Raw genomic sequence first — 16,447 nt, 5'->3', positions numbered from 1 at the left:
GGTCCGGAGTGGGGCTAGGGTGAACTGCACATATTTGGTGAAGCTCCCTTTAAGACCTTCCACAGGCAGGCGTGCCATCGACCACTTGTTGAGGCTGGTGTTGAAGAAGATGCAAAACAAGTGGTCGAGATAGTGGGTGAGGCATGCCAGATCGAGTAAATCCCTTGTGTGATCCTTGAGGGAGCGATTCCCCTGCTCAAACAGGAGCAGACAAACTGCAGGTATATCCATAGCTGTTTTTATAATCCTTTTTTGAGGTTCGGTGTTCTGTCAGGTGATCAGATCAGGAGAACTACAAGAGGATAACAAGACTTTCCACATGCAAACAAAAGATGACACCGAACAATGAACAGAAATAGTTGATGGCTTAAATACACACAGGAATAATTCATGTAACAAGAAACAGGTGTGTAACTCAATCAGAAACCATGGATACAAACTAGCAACAAGAACTCAGGAAAACAGTGACAGGGAGCAATGAAAACGAAACCAAAACACAGTGAAACTTAACATAGCCCTCATATTAGTGGAGACCAGGGCTAGCTGTCATACTTTTTATTCCATGCATAGAAAATATTTTATAGACCTGGGGTTTTCAATCTTTTTGATGCCACAGACCCCTAAATATGATGTTCCCTTTGTATGGTGCCCCTTTCATAACTAATATAGTAATAATCAGAGCTGGGTAGATTACTTATGAATTGTAATCAGTTACTGATTACAAATCACATGACAAAATTTGTAATCAGTAATATAATCTCTTAGATTACACATTTTTGGTAATGTAATCTGACTACTTTTGGATTACATTTAGATTACTTTTGTGCTAACCTTTATTTGATGTCACATATATTGTAGGATAATCTTGTACTATTTTGACAGATACAAAGAAAAAATATATTCCAAAAAATATATTCTGTTCACCAACAAGAGCCTCAACAGAATCTTTTTAAAGTGCAATGTATGGACACTTCAAAATACTAACACTAATGTACCTGTTTGCTGATAATAACACTGAATAAAACAAAATCACATCTTATGATTTTAAAACATATTTACTTAAAATTAAGTAAATTTAGAAAACAGCAACATTACAAAAACAAATTTTGAATACATGAAATTCACAGCAATATCACTGCTACATCAAATATTTAATCTATATTTCATATATTATTATTATTATTATATTATTTCATATATATATTTCATATATATTCATCTATATTTCCCCCTCACCGCCGGAAAAACTCGAAGAATCACGAACGTATATAAGCAGCAGGTTTATTATGAAAAAAATATAAACGTTCAAAAAATGAATCAATGAATTTGCCATTACAATACTGCCATTGTGTAAATAATATGTAATCATGTAATCCATAAAAAAGTAACTGTAGTCTGATTATGAGTATTTTAAAAAGTAGTTTACTCTAATTACAAGTACTTGATTTTTGGAATCTGATTACGTAATCCAGATTACATGTAATCCATTACTACCCAGCTCTGGTAATAATGATAATTATAATAATAATAAAATTATGTTTAATAAAGACCCATTTATACAGTAAAAATTGTAAGAAATGTGTACAATATTATCTGTAAAATATGTTAACATATCTGTATCCTTTTTTCTACCCACCACTAGTGTAAGATGTATAAACCTAAAGAGAACCGTAAAATTACATGATTACAGACTAGTCTTTAGAAAACAGAATAAAACGGTATTGTCAAATTCTGTAAATGTTTTAATAATAATATAATTTGGTTTTTATTAATTTATGTGCATATATAAATGTTTTACATTTTTCTCTGAACTTTTCATGGACCCCCGAACACCCTTAAGGCCCCCTGAACCCCAATTTGAAAACCCCTGTTATAGATTAACCAATGGCTTTTCAGAAAAATTTAAACACTAAAAAAAGGGAAACACAAAACAATTACAACAGCAAAAATCATCAAAACAGTTAAATAAATAAAAAAATAAATAAAATGGAAAAAGAAACACAAAAAGCAACAGAAATTGCAGTGAATGAATTATAACATGGCCTATAAACAATGTGACAACATGCCCCGACCTAACATACATTGAAAAACTATATCAAAAATATGTTTAAATTTTAGCTATGGGGGTTCTTATAATTAAAAAAAAAAAAATTAAAAAATCGGCTTTCGACTGAAATTTAGTGAGATACTGTGACAACTAGCCCCGGTTTCCCCTATTCGTGCTCTATGAACTTCGAATGGACGCACGGTGCTGTCGCGTAGCCGGTGTCTGTGATTGGTCAGCACCTGCTCACCTCCTTCATCCAAACTGACATGAGTTGGAGGAAATATAGGCAGCATCCACCCCCACGATCCTCACTTCGCGTCTGCGCTGCTCCCTCCACCGCATGTGCTTCATTCTCTATGGTAATGCTACAGTGATCCGAAGATATTCGCAGTTTTACACAGCGTTATCATCATCCTCACGAGACATGCGTGTGCAACTGACTATAGGAGTGTTGATATTGTTTTTGGCGGTGCGACAAACACACGCGACTGATTCCAGCAGTGCTCATGACACCTCACAAGAGAGATCGCTGAACATCCAGAAGAGAAGACTGTCTCTGCAGAACACAGGTAGGCACTAACGGGGCTTTTGCGCAGTGCATGCACAGAAAATCAACGACAGCTCATATATGCGTGTGGTTGTTTGAACTGTTGTTGTTAAAGCTGTATGAAACTTTTATGTTCTATCAAACAACTTATCTCCAGATTATGTCATCTGGTCAGCACAGCTACATTAAAAACATTTTTTTTTTTCTAATACGTTTTTACCACATGTTCTTAATATGACAGATGGCATAAGGTTTTTTCAATGTAATAAATATGTATTTTTACACCGTTGCGGAAACGTTGTTATGACGTTGTTAGCACGTCACTTCGCCACGCTATATCTTTAAAGCCAAGTAAGCAATATAGATCAAATATGACACTTTAGTGTTGTCTTTTTATATTTCTGACTGTTTATATGTAATCTGAATAACCGGCATACCATAGTTTTCCTGATTTTTCGTAATTTTGTCTTACCTGTTGGTACACCTAAATGTTATGATGGCATTATTGTTTTTTTAAATTATTTATTTATTTATTTTTTGCTATCTACCTCAGAAATTTATTTGGCAAAATAACATTCAAAATGTTTTAATGTGGCATGGTTGTTTTAGTATTTTCTGTTTCTGAAACGTTTCGTTCAAATGTACAGATAATAAAATTACCCAGAAATGTTTCATTTTGGTTACATCATTATTTAATTGCAATTGTGGCATGGTTTCTAGAACATTTTTAAAACATTCTACTGTCACCTAACTGCAAATGTTTTCAATTGTTATAAAAATATTGACTATCATAAAGCTTCAATGAGAATTTACACGCGGTGAACATAAATGTAGAACACTGCCAAAACCTTACCAAAGTCCACACAGAGACAGTGTCACAAACATAACAGACATAGAACTTTAGGATTATTTTGAACGTTCTCAATTACAATCTTTCCAAAAATGTCCTTGTTACCCAGTGTGGTGTAGTTGTTGAATTATAATTTTTTCAAAACAATACATCAAAATTTGGGTTTTAAAAAACTTTTATACAAATTACAGAAAAAAACTGTAAAAATGCTACAGTAAAAACCTGTTAACTTTAAGTGAATAAAAACTAATTGGTTTAACATATGCACTTTTACTGTTAAATACTGTCAAATTATTATTATTATTTCCAAGTAAATCTATGAATTACCTTATAATTTATGGTGAAAAAACAGTAAAAGGACATTCCCAGAAGTCCATGTATGCACTTTACATATGATCTGTAATAATAATCTAGTGTTTTACATTTATGACATTTCTGTACCTGAATACTTTGTTATATTGTATTTGTCTATCCTTGTAATTAGTGTATTTGTTCTTTTTTTTCTTTCTTGACTGTTCACTTGTCTTTAATAATAAGTAATAAAATGAAAAGCAAAGTTACATTATAAAAAAAAAAGTAAATTGTTTTAAAAAAAAAAAGTAAAAAGGCAGAAAGTTTTCTGTAGGGGAGATAGAGATGGTAGCGGGTGAGTCTGCATAAGAAAACTCAGATTGTCATGCATCCCGCACATGCACATGTCCCAATCACCCAGAGTCAAACGAACAACCTTGATTATGTGCCTAAGACACACGTCCATCACAATAAATGACATACTACAATAGTTGTACTGTTACACTGTTACATTAACCTCTGTGACCTGATAAGTAGAATTTGGCTAAATTCATATTGTAATGTAGTCATGCCTATCTCCCTTAGCCATATTGCTCCCACCCACCCCCCACAGCACATTGTCTTTGACATTTGATCCATTTCATGAACTAAAACTAAACCTGCAGCAGGGGTGTTGCTTGTGGGGGGAAAGGTGGGACTGAGTACAGGGGGCCCAGAGCTATAGGGGGCCCCAGCGATTTCTGCCAAGAGGGAACTTCGGTTCAAAGTGAATAGTATTATATAGTAATATCAACTAAGGCTATGTCCATGTGTCCAAACATGTTGCTTGTCTATACTGAAATGTCTGAAAATGCTTAAAGGAATAGTTCACCCAAAAATGAAAATTATCCCATGATTTACTCACCCTCAAACCATTCTAGGTGTATATGACTATCTTCTTTCAACCGAACACAATCAGAGATATATTAAATAATATCCTGGCTCTTCCCAGCTTTGTAATGGGATTGAATGGTGCCTGAGTTTTTGAAGCTCCAAAAAGCACATCCATCCGGTCACGGTATGTTGCTGGTAAGGAGTGCACGACAAAGGAAATCCTTAACAAGAGCTTTTAATCCAGTAAATAACATGAACAGAAGGGTAACTTGGAGAGACCAGCAACAAAAACCACATCTAAATAACATCAACGGTAGACAAGGACAGACAGAAACTAAGGGCTTATATACAGGGCAAACAGAGGAGTAAACAAGGCTAATTAATAAGACACACCTGAAGGACACAAATCAAATAAGTAACCAAGGACACTAATGAGGACAGGACTAATTAACAAACTAGAATACAACTAAGAAGCACAGACTATAACTAAACAGGCAAACAGAAAAACAACAAACAGACATAACCCTGACATTACTCCCCCCTCCCGGAAGGCGTGGCCTCGCACCAAAAGGAGTCCAACCAGGGAGAGGGGGCGGGTACCCTGGAGGTCGTGGGCAGGTGCTGACAGGTTAGTAGGCCTCCAGGGTGGAGCCGGCTGTTCAGGGGGCCGTGGCGGATTGGGCAGTTCAGGGGGCCGTGGCGGATCGGGCAGTTCAGGGGGCCGTGGCGGATCGGGCAGTTCAGGGGGCCGTGGCGGATCGGGCAGTTCAGGGGGCCATTGCGGATCGGGCAGTTCAGGGGGCCATTGGCGGATCTGGCCCTTTCAGAAGGCCATGGCAGATCAGGACGTTCGGGGCGCCATGGCGGTGTGGCCTCCGTGGCCCGGACCCCGGGTTCGGCCACTATGGCCACGGGTATATGCCCCCTCCCCTTCCAAAATTTCCTTGGGAGGAGCCACGGGTTTCTGGGCTGGAGCGAACTCTGGAGCGGGCTCGGGGACTGGAGCGGAGTCTGGAGCCGACTCGGGGACTGGAGCGGAGTCTGGAGCCGACTCGGGGACTGGAGCGGAGTCTGGAGCCGACTCGGGGACTGGAGCGGAGTCTGGAGCCGACTCGGGGACTGGAGCGGAGTCTGGAGCCGACTCGGGGACTGGAGCGAACTCAGGGGATGGAGAAGACACTGGACTGGATTCAGGGGCTGGAGAAGACACTGGGGCGAATTCAGGGGCTGGCACCATCTCTAGGCTCCAGGACATCCCCTCATAGCAGGTTCTTTCTGTCTTTTGGGTCTTGCATTCTATCACAGTATGTTGCTGGTAAGGAGTGCACGACGAAGGAAATCCTTAACAAGAGCTTTTAATCCAGTAAATAGCATGAACAGAAGGGTAACTTGGAGAAACCAACAACAAAAACCACATCTAAATAACATCAACGCAAGACAAGGGACAGACAGAAACTAAGGGCTTATATACAGGGCAAACAGAGGAGTAAACAAGGCTAATTAATAAGACACACCTGAACTAAGGACACAAATCAAATGAGTAACCAAGGATACTAACGAGGACAGGACTAATTATCAAACTAGAATACAACTAAGAAGCACAGACTAGAACTAAACAGGCAAACAGAAAAACAACAAACAGACAGCCCTGACACATCCATCATAAAAGTAATCCATACGACTCCAGTGGGTTAATAAATGCGATGAGTTTTTGTAGTGAGTAAGGTTATGCTATACCTACATCATATGTCGGGTTGGAGGTCATCCTTCCACTGGAACTTGATCATCTTTCATGAACACACATACAGCCATTGCAGAAAAAAAGTGAATATAGTTTATGGTTTTAAATATGGATATTTTTCTTACACAAACCCATCGCTTCACTTCAGAAGGCCTTTATTAACCCACTGGAGTCGTATGGATTACTTTTATGATGGATGGATATGCTTTTTGGAGCTTCAAAAACTCAGGCGGCATTCAATGCCATTACAAAGCTGGGAAGAGCCAGGATATTTTTTAATATAAATCTGATTGTGTTCGACTGAAAGAGGAAAGTCATATACACCTAGAATGGCTTGAGGGTGTGTAAATTATGGGATAATTTTCATTTTTGGGTAAACTATTCCTTTAAATCACCTTAATGTGCATGCATAAAATGTAATAAAAGCTCACTGAGATGATACTAAGAGATAACGTTCTCATTTCATTCTTCTGGCATGATTATTTCATTAGCAAAATATCCCACCATTCACTGGAACTTCCACACTCTAAGGAAAGCTTGTAAAAATATGAACTGGGCAGTGTTAATATGAAGAAATTTTCTGTATTGATTTTTCACAGGCTTTTACTTGTATTTTTTAATAACGCATTGCATTGTGCTTTTTTATGGTCAAAGGAAATGTCAATAAACTTAATGGATAGTACCTTTTCAGTTTTTCTGCACATATTTTTCTTACAGTGCAAGTCACACTCAAACGCCATTCCATGTATGGTCTAATACGGAATTGCCGCTAGACAGCAATTGCGTGTACATTTTCTGTCATAACTGCAGGAATTTGATATAAAATGACAGGCTTTATCAACATTATAAAAGTCAATAGCATGCACAATGCAGGAACCATCATAGATATATGTAGGTACAATATGCATCACATAGTTTCAAACACCTCCTTCAAATTCCAAACTACAACACGAAAACAGTATTTTCAAATTTGTCCACTTTGAGTATTTAAAGGCCGGAACACACCAAGCCGACGCCGACGAACTAGTGGCGACAAAAGCAGACTGCGGGGTTGGCTCACGTCAGCAGTGTCTGTGTCCAAAGTTGCTCGACACCCGACGGCCAAGTAGCACGTCATTCTGCGCCTGCGCAAGATGAAATGCATTTCCGTACCAGCAGGTGGCAGTAGCTGAACGGCCAATCAGAATGATCAGATGGCCCGATGGACCGACGAGCTCCGACGCCGATTTAACATTTCGAATCGGCCGAAAAAAAGCAGACGAGGACCAACTTCAGCCGACGGTGTGGAACACACTGAGAAAACTTAGTCGGCCGACGAACAAAAACTGCCCGACGGCCGACCGTCGGCTTGGTGTGTTCCGGCCTTAAAAAGCTCAGTTTTCGCTGGACAAAATGTGGATGGAAGGCTAAAACATAGAGAAAAATATGAGTTTTCAAATGCATCTCGATTAATGTGGATGTAGCCTGATATTCACACTAATAAATCAATACACCAGAGGACACAGCTCACTCCTGTTACTGTTACTCAGTCCTGTTACTTTTTATATGGATAAAGCCCGGAACACACCAAGCCGACGCCTAGTGGCGACGAAAGCAGACTGCGGGGTTGGCTCACGTCGGCAGCGTCTGGGTGCAAAGTTGCCCTGACACACCAAACCGACGCTCGACACCCGACGGCCAAATAGCACGTCAGTTCTGCGCCTGCGTAAGATGAAATGCCTTTCCGTACCAGCAGGTGGCAGTAGCTGAACAGCCAATCAGAACGATCAGATGGCCCGACTGACCGATGTGCTCCAATGCCAATTCGAAAAAAGCCAACAAGGACCAACTTCAGCCGACGGTGCGGAACCTCCTGAGAAAACTTTAACAAAAACTGCCCGACGCCCGATCGTCGGCTTGTTATGTTCTGGGCCTAACAGAACTGAAAGTAGCAGGACTGAATTTTGAGGATAGAATTAGCAAATATACATATAATATAATATAAACATATAATATTGCCACATAGTGTACATGCGAATATTATGAGCAAATGCAAATTCTAGTGATTTACCAAAAAAAAAAAAAATTGTATTTTTAAAATTAACAAATCCAACCGTCTCCATTGACTTTGTATTGCGTGAGGCTGCCTCCTTGTCATTTCTGACTTATAACAAAAAACAGAACAATGCCTTAAAGCTCCTGTGTGACAAGGTGTACAGCAAACAAGCTAAAAAACCCAGAACTAAGTTTTTATAAGCTACCGAACCGTAAAAGCCAGCCTTTAAGGAGACAAAAGTGGATAAAGGCAGTAAGACGTGACGCAGCAGCAGGAAGAATGGGTAAATTTTGGGATCCTGACACTCAGTAAGCCTACGTGTGCAGTAAACATTTTGTCACTGTTAAGTCAAATATCCAAATGTCAGTTTTATATATTATATTTCCTGTCGCTGATTATGTTACCCTCCAGTGGCCGTAGTTCTCATAGTAATATGACATGTCGCGCTCTGTCTCAATCGCCTGTATCCACTTTTTAGTCCTTAAACGCTTGTTTTTTGGGTCGACAGCTTATAAAAACTACTGGGTTTTTGGTTCTGGGTTTTTTTTAGCTTGTTTTCTGTACACCTTGTCACACAGCAGCTTTTAGACATTGTTCTTTTTTTTGTTATAAGTCAGAAATGACAAGGAGGCAGCCTCACGCAATACAAAGTCAATGGAGACGGTTGGATTGTTTCCCCCCCGGTGGGCGTGGTTTTCAGATTATGGCACGTGTCGTTCTGTCTCTATGGTGGAGCGTTTACTACAGTAAAGTTGACTGAGTGGATCTTTGAGCTGGTGCAAGTGAGTGGAGGCGGGGCCAATTTGCATATTCATGGGTCAGAGTATACTAAATGAAGGTGTAGAGTTACATTCAAGCTATTTTAAGTCATGAATACATGTTTTTTCACAGGAAAAAAGTTTAAAAATGTCATTTCGGTGATCAAAGATGAGTTTTAAGGGACTATACTACAGGGGGACTTTAATAACAAAATGTATTTTAGAGTTAATTCTCATGCATATTTGTACATACTGGCCTGGTTTCACAGACAGGGCTTAGATTAAGCCAGGATTAGGCCTTAGTTAAATTAAAACATTTAAGCTGTTTTTATAAACGTGCCTTAGACATTACTGATGTGCATCTCGAGACAAAACAATGGCACTGACATATTTGAAGATATGTCAGCGCAAGTTGCTTTCGGTTAAAACAGCTCAAACACGCATTTTAGTCTGGGACTAGTCTTAAACCTTGTCTGTGAAACCGGGGGATAATGGCACCCATTCTGTGGAATGGCCCACATACATCCCTTAAAACTTTTGTCAGGCAGTTTGTTACTGTATTTAAAGAGTTACTATAGCAGTAGTAATGTGTAACTACTCTAAAATCTGCAATGTGAACACTCAACGTTCTCTCTCCCTCAACTGTTCTCTAGCGGAGATTCAGCAGTGCCTAGTGAACGCGGGTGATGTGGGCTGTGGGATGTTCGAGTGCTTCAACAACAACTCCTGCGAGATCCGCGGACTACATGACATCTGCATGACATTCCTCCACAACGCAGGCAAATTTGACTCCCAGGTATGATCCTGAATTATTCACTTAAGTCCCAATATTTGGTAGGCTATATGTACACTGAAATGCTATTTAACATTTCATTGGAGTCGTATCTTGTCTGCTTTTCACTGAGAGCTGGCAGTTTTCTCACTACATCCATGTCATTAGACATACTTGAGCTAAAATAATATTGGTCAGCATTTTGCCATTAACTGCATGTGCTAACGGCTCCGGGTTGATGAACGACTTATGCATCACCACAGGGAAAATCGTTCATCAAAGACGCGCTGAAGTGTATGGCTCATGGACTGCGCCACAAGTTCAGCTGCGTCAGCCGCAAATGTCTGGCCGTGAAAGAGATGGTGTTCCAGCTGCAGCGCGAGTGTTACGTCAAACACAACCTCTGCTCGGCCGTGAGGGAGAATGTCAACGTCATGGTGGAGATGATCCACTTCAAGGACCTGTTTCCTAAAGGGTGAGTCCTTCAGTATAGGGTTGTGTGATATTGACAAAAAAAAAAATGATATGCCAAGATTTTATGCTACTGTGTCGATAATGGAGTTATCGGAGTATGTTGTTAACGGAGTATGTTTTTGTGCTGGTTTAGGCATTTCATATTCTTCATATTCTATGCGGTGGTTAGTTCACAGAATTAAGGGGTGATATTTGGCATTGGCACCTTAATTGATTTCCAGGGATTTTTGCCTGTTTATTGGCATTGATGAACTTTAACATCCATGAAACCTTTCCATTACACAAAAGGTTATTTATAGTGGAAAAAGTTTCTTTAGAGTTTTTAAACGTTCTTCACACAAAGAAAAAATAGTCTTTTAAAGGGTTAGCTCATCCAAACCCAATAAGACTTTTGTTCATCTTCGGAACACAAATGAAGAAGCTTTCTGTCCCTCCATTGACAGCTATGTGACTGAAGGTGATGATACATGTGACAACTTTTTGAGTAATGTTGCTGGGCAATGTTGCCATCAACGGGCAACCTGGTGAGACACAGGGCAACTAATTACGGCAACAGCAACTAATCAGAGAGGAGCAAATCTATTGCCAGCCCAATAAATACTTGTTAGGCACTTCATTTAAACTTTTCAAATATTTTCTTCATTTTTATTAAATATAAATGCCTTTCCGATCTGATTTGTGATGGGAAAAAGGAGAAGAGTGAGTTTGGCAAAAGGCAGATTCGAACCCGGTTCGATCGCGTCAAAAGCTACTTTCACATGCCATACTCTACACCACTAAAGATGTTACATGGAGCATGTCTTTTTAGCATTTAACAAAAAATATTCGATGGCTAGGTACATTAAATTTGACATCTGTTGGTATTCTAAGCATGAAATGAGGAAAATCCCCTGTTTTGGGTTGACACATGACAACTTTCAAAGTGTAAAAAGATATAAGTTCACGCTCCTTTTCTTCGCTCCACTGCCGCTGAGAGGCCGCCATCTTGTTTGAATTTTGAAATCTCCAAGCCGGTCACGTGATCGGCTGCTAGCATTCTGATTGGAGGATCTCAAAAAATTGTCCACAACCTATCTAAAGTATCCAGATAGAAATTTGTTGCTCATTCTCAATGGGAAAGTGCCCAAGCAACATTGCATCAGTTGCCCCGTATATCATCACCTTGACACTTTGACGCTTCAAAATGTTCATAAAGAGATCGTAAAACGAATCCATATGAATCAAGATGTTTAGTCCAAAATTGTCTGAAGAGAAACGATCACTTTATATAAAGTAACAAATTTAATTTAGGCTTTTATTCACATATAAACATTCATCAACTCACATATCAGTTGTGGTAAATGGAAGCTCAAGCATGTTTGCTTGATGCGTGCGAGAACCAATGAGGTTCATTCTTGTGTGTTACACAGCACGTTTGAGCTTCTGTAAGAGGATTGTTCTTGTGGGTCAAGCAGGTTTGGTTGAGCTTCTGTTTATGTTCACTGATCAAAGTTTATATGTGAATAAAAGCCTAAATTCTAAAAGCCTAAAATCTGTTCATCATATAAAGCAATTGAGTCTCTTCAGAAAATCTGGACTAAACCTCTCAATTCATATGGATTAGTTTTACAATTTCTTTATGAACTTTTTGAAGCATCAAAGTTTCTGCGTAGCTGTCTATGGAGGAACAGAAAGCTCTCAGATTTCACCAAAAAGATCTTCATTTGTGTTCTGAATATGAACAAAAGTCCTACAGGTTTGGAACGACATGAGGGTGGCACAGAAGCTGCATCTAAAGTAGCATTTAGATTTATTTACACTGAAATTACAACTGCATAAATGAGATTTTTTTTTTTTTTAAAGTAATATTTTTAATATTCTATTATTTATTTTTTTTACTAATACTTTAAAGTCACCATGAAATCACAATTCTTATTTGTTATGGAATATTACAGTGTTTATTATAAATTATTTATCAAAATAACTTCCCCTCCCTCTTGCAGCAACATCTCTTCTCTTCTTGATGATGTGATTACTGGCAGGAGGGCGGGGCAACCTGTCACTCACATGAGATCCACCAATAGCAAACCACAACCATCCAATCTATTCCCCAAGGACAAAATCAAGTGCCGCCCTACATTTTTATTGTTCGAAAAGTCAGATATTGTTTCACTCAGATATGTGCCACAATAAGAAAAAAAAGACTATCGCAGCCTCCGTTTCATGTCGACTAGAGTCATTCATTCAACCGATTCATTCAAATGCCTGATTCATTCAGGAACGAATTCAAGTGAACTATTTATTCGTTCAAAAATCCTGATTCAACAAAACCCCGCTATGTGTTTCTCGTCGACATACAACAGTTCTGCTGTGGCTTTAGTTGCAACTATTTTTGTTGGTGATAAAGAGCAAAAACAGACAATATTGTGTCTAAAAAGTAAATCACAATATTAACTTAAAAGTCAATACTGTATGTCACATTTACAATCGTGCTGATATTTGGGGAAAAAAACAGCACGCTTACATGCTTTTGCAGACAGTGTGACATACTTGATAACGCCAGCTAATTGTTTAAACAACAATACGATATCATCGAAGACAATACATTTCACACTCCCCTACTTCAATATCAGACATGAGTAACAGTGGTTTTTCTTTCCTAACTCTCTCCTCTCCTTCACCGAAAGGCCCCACGTGGAGTTGGTGAACATCCTGTTGGGATGCGGCGAGGAGGTGCGCGTCGCCATAGGCCAACGAATACGAACTCAGTGCGAGCAGAACTGGGGAGCTCTGTGCGGGAGTCTGAGTCTCTGTGCCCTCGGTAAGGTGGAGAACCAGGCCAGTTCCACCCTCGCCCCTGTCCCAGACATCACCACCCCACCGGGGGCCAACGGCAACTCCCTCCCTCCTGCAAGCCTGCTTCTCCCCGAGGCTGATGGGGAAACAGTTTGGACGCTCACAGAAGGAGATGAAGATGAACATCAGTCCTCAGGTCCTCAAGACAACGCCTCTGATGTGGAAAAAGAGCTAAAGAGGTCTCAGAATGCCACCAAAAGGAGGTGAAGGGAAGAGGGGCCTCGGTGCGTTTAGCCCACACATAGCCTACACTACAGGTCAAAAGTTTGGAATAATTACGGGTTGTTGTTTTTTTTAATGTTTTTGAAAGAAGTCTTAAATGCTCACCAAGACAGCATTTATTTGATCTATACTGAAATACAGTAAAAACAGTAATATTGTAAAATATTATTACAATTTAATTACAATTATGCCTCTTTTCACAAGATGTAATATAAGTCTCAGGTGTCCCCAGAATATGTCTGTGAATTTTCAGCTCAAAATACCCCACAGATCATTTATTATAGCTTGTCAAATCTGCCCCTATTTGGGTGTGACCAAAAACACGCCGTTTTTGTGTGTGTCCCTTTAAATGCAAATGGGCTGCTGCTCCCGGCCCCCTTTCCAGAAGAGGGTGGAGCTTTAACAGCTCACACTTCGGTTGCTCAACAACAACAAAGCTGGAGAATCTCACGCAGCCAAAATGAGGATTGTCAGTAACGGTGTTCAGCCTTACATTGTTCAAACCGGAGTCGACACTGATGGAGAGACTCAGGAAGAAGTTACAACTTTTAGAATGAAACTGGACGTTTCTGAATGGTTAGTGGATGAATTTATGTAGTTGCTGTGGAGTTGATTCAACTCATCGACTAGCATGTGCCGTCATGTTGACCTTTTGTGCAAATCCAGCATTGAATTGACCCTCGTTTGTGAAGCAGTCCGGCGTAAAATGACGGCATGACAACAACACTCTACTACAACAACTCTTCCTCTTCTCTAGAGCAGCCCAACATGGCCTCATCCCCTTTGTTGCATGTTCTCGGAGGTGGGGTTTATGTAAATTTTAGGGTTAGTGATGTCACTAACCCGGGAAAAAGCTTGTTGTAGTTCCTACCAGCCGTTTGTTGTAGTCCTTAAACAGAGAATTCTTTAAAAGAAAATATCTCCCTTTGCATTGAACTTTGAGCGTCGTAACTTTGCAGATGTTGTTTATGCTCAAACAGCAACATTACACACCAACTAAAGTTAAAAAAGTGAAATCATATTCAAAGACCCCTTTAAAAGAACTTTTTTTTCAATGTGAATATATTTTAAAATATAACATTTTCAGCATCATTACTTCAGTGTCACATGATCCTTCAGAAATCATTCTAATTATGCTGATTTGCTGCTAAATTATTATTACCCATCGTTATTGGAGCTAAATTATTAACAGTTCTTATTATTTTTAATGTTGAAAAACAGTTTTGAAAACATACTACATTTTTTGATCAATTTAATGTGTCCTTGCTGAATTAAAGTGTTAATTTGTTTATTAAAAAAAAAAAAAAAAAAAAATTACTTGCAAATTTTTGAGAAATGTTTCTTGAGCAGCAAATCAGCATATTAGGGTACGTTTACATGACAACGATGTAATAAAAAACTGATTTTTGTTTTTGTTTTTTACAAACGTTATCAAAACTATCCAATGCTTTGCAACTCTATCTCACGACCAATTTTGTACATATTTTACGAGGTGGCTAATTCGTACGATTTCATACGATTTATCTAAACCCCAGTGACGGGTAGGTTTAGGGGCGAGGTTAGAGTTAGGTCATTCATACGAATTCATACGAATTTGGCAACTCGTAAAATACGTACGATTTAGCAAAAAACTTACGAATTCATACAAGTGAGGTCATACGAATTCGTATGAATTAGCCACTTCGTTAAATACGTACAAATTGCTGTGAGATCGGGTTGAACTATCCCCGTTCACACGGATCCGTGCAAACAACAAAAAACGCTGTATTACGCATGCCAGACAAGTAGTTGGTGACGTCACTTTCTAAAGCCTATCCACCTTAGTTTACTGCACTTCTCGTTATTTCCCTATAGTGGCTAATAAATCGGAAGTCTCGCACATTCACAGAAAACATGTTGAAAAATAAGACTAAACGTAATACGCATGTGCATGACATCACCGTTTTCACAGATTCGCGTTTTTGCAGTTTACACGGAGATGACAACGGTATCGTTTTCAAAAACTTGCACTTTGAAACCCGTTTTCAAAAGTTTGTGTTTTAAGGCCACCAAAACGCCATTGTCGTGTAAATGTATGGCCAAAACGCATAAAAAGTTTTCAGTTTCTAGTTGAAAATAGTGTCGTGTAAACGGCCCCTTAGATTGGTTACTAAAGGATCATGTGACACTGAAGACTGGAGTAATGATTCTGAAAATTTAGCTTTAATCACAAGAATAAATTACAGTTTACAATATATTCAAATTGAAAATACTTATTTTAAATTGTAATAATATTGCACAATAATACTGTTTTTAATCTTTGGTGAGAGGCTTCTTTAGAAATTTCTTTAAAGTAATTGTTCCAAACTTTTGACCTGTAGTGCACAAAAGGCTTGTTTCACTGCTCTCCTTCCCTGCCTCCCTCAAGGACTAATAAGCTGCAGTCTCCAGTGATTCTATAAGAGCACCAGCGATGACAGGGTATTTCAATGCGACGTTACATTTAGAGCTGCCGTCGGTCATTCTGTGAGAACATGGACTGGTACAGTATTTGATAGGAGTCTCAAAAATTTCGCAATATTTCAGAGGCGTTTCACCCTTTGGAGATGTATTTGTAGATTGTGGACTAAGTGCATTCCTCAGACTGCAGACTCTTCAGAATGCTTAGAGGGAGTCTGTCAGGCTGCAATCCTCAATAGCATTATTACAAAAACCGGCCTTGTGTTTTTGTGATGACATCATTCCATAAGCTCAGTATTTGTCTGCTTTGATGCCTGGCCATTTGGGTGAAGCTCACAGAAACATGTCTGGGTCACATGTCACCCCAAAATAAGAAAGGAATTATATATGTATTATGAAGCCCCACACAACATGTTGTGTCCTCAAATTAAGAATTCATTCTCAAGTTTTGGTAAATCGTGGCCATGTTGTACTAATTCGTTCCCTCGTTTTGATTTAACTAAAAGACATTAACAAATTATTACAACGTGGCCATGATTTACTTAATATGAGGAAATTAATTA

At 39.1% G+C, this 16,447-nt stretch overlaps 1 protein-coding gene across 1 annotated transcript; it reads left to right on the top strand.

The window, feature by feature from the left end:
* Nucleotides 1-1,573: 1,573 nt before the first annotated feature.
* On the top strand, nucleotides 1,574-14,759 carry stc2b (stanniocalcin 2b). Its single transcript, XM_051877590.1, has 4 exons — nucleotides 1,574-2,616; nucleotides 9,796-9,938; nucleotides 10,178-10,389; nucleotides 13,055-14,759. The coding sequence occupies exons 1-4, from the start codon at nucleotides 2,388-2,390 to the stop codon at nucleotides 13,428-13,430; spliced, it is 960 nt and encodes a 319-aa protein (XP_051733550.1). The 5' UTR covers nucleotides 1,574-2,387; the 3' UTR covers nucleotides 13,431-14,759.
* Nucleotides 14,760-16,447: the final 1,688 nt, after the last annotated feature.

The sequence above is a fragment of the Ctenopharyngodon idella genome, chromosome 21 (genome assembly GCF_019924925.1).
Source record: "Ctenopharyngodon idella isolate HZGC_01 chromosome 21, HZGC01, whole genome shotgun sequence".
Taxonomy (NCBI): Eukaryota; Metazoa; Chordata; class Actinopteri; order Cypriniformes; family Xenocyprididae; genus Ctenopharyngodon; species Ctenopharyngodon idella.
Note: the sequence above shows the minus strand (reverse complement) of the source record. Positions and strands in the feature narration are given on the sequence as shown.

Bases quoted from the DNA above. Each gene is read 5' to 3' on its own strand.
- stc2b (XM_051877590.1), top strand. From the start codon at position 2,388: ATGTGCTTCATTCTCTATGGTAATGCTACAGTGATCCGAAGATATTCG. The intron at 2,617-9,795 runs GTAGGCACTAAC...ACTGTTCTCTAG, and splicing joins ACTGTCTCTGCAGAACACAG to CGGAGATTCAGCAGTGCCTA. The intron at 9,939-10,177 runs GTATGATCCTGA...GCATCACCACAG, and splicing joins CAGGCAAATTTGACTCCCAG to GGAAAATCGTTCATCAAAGA.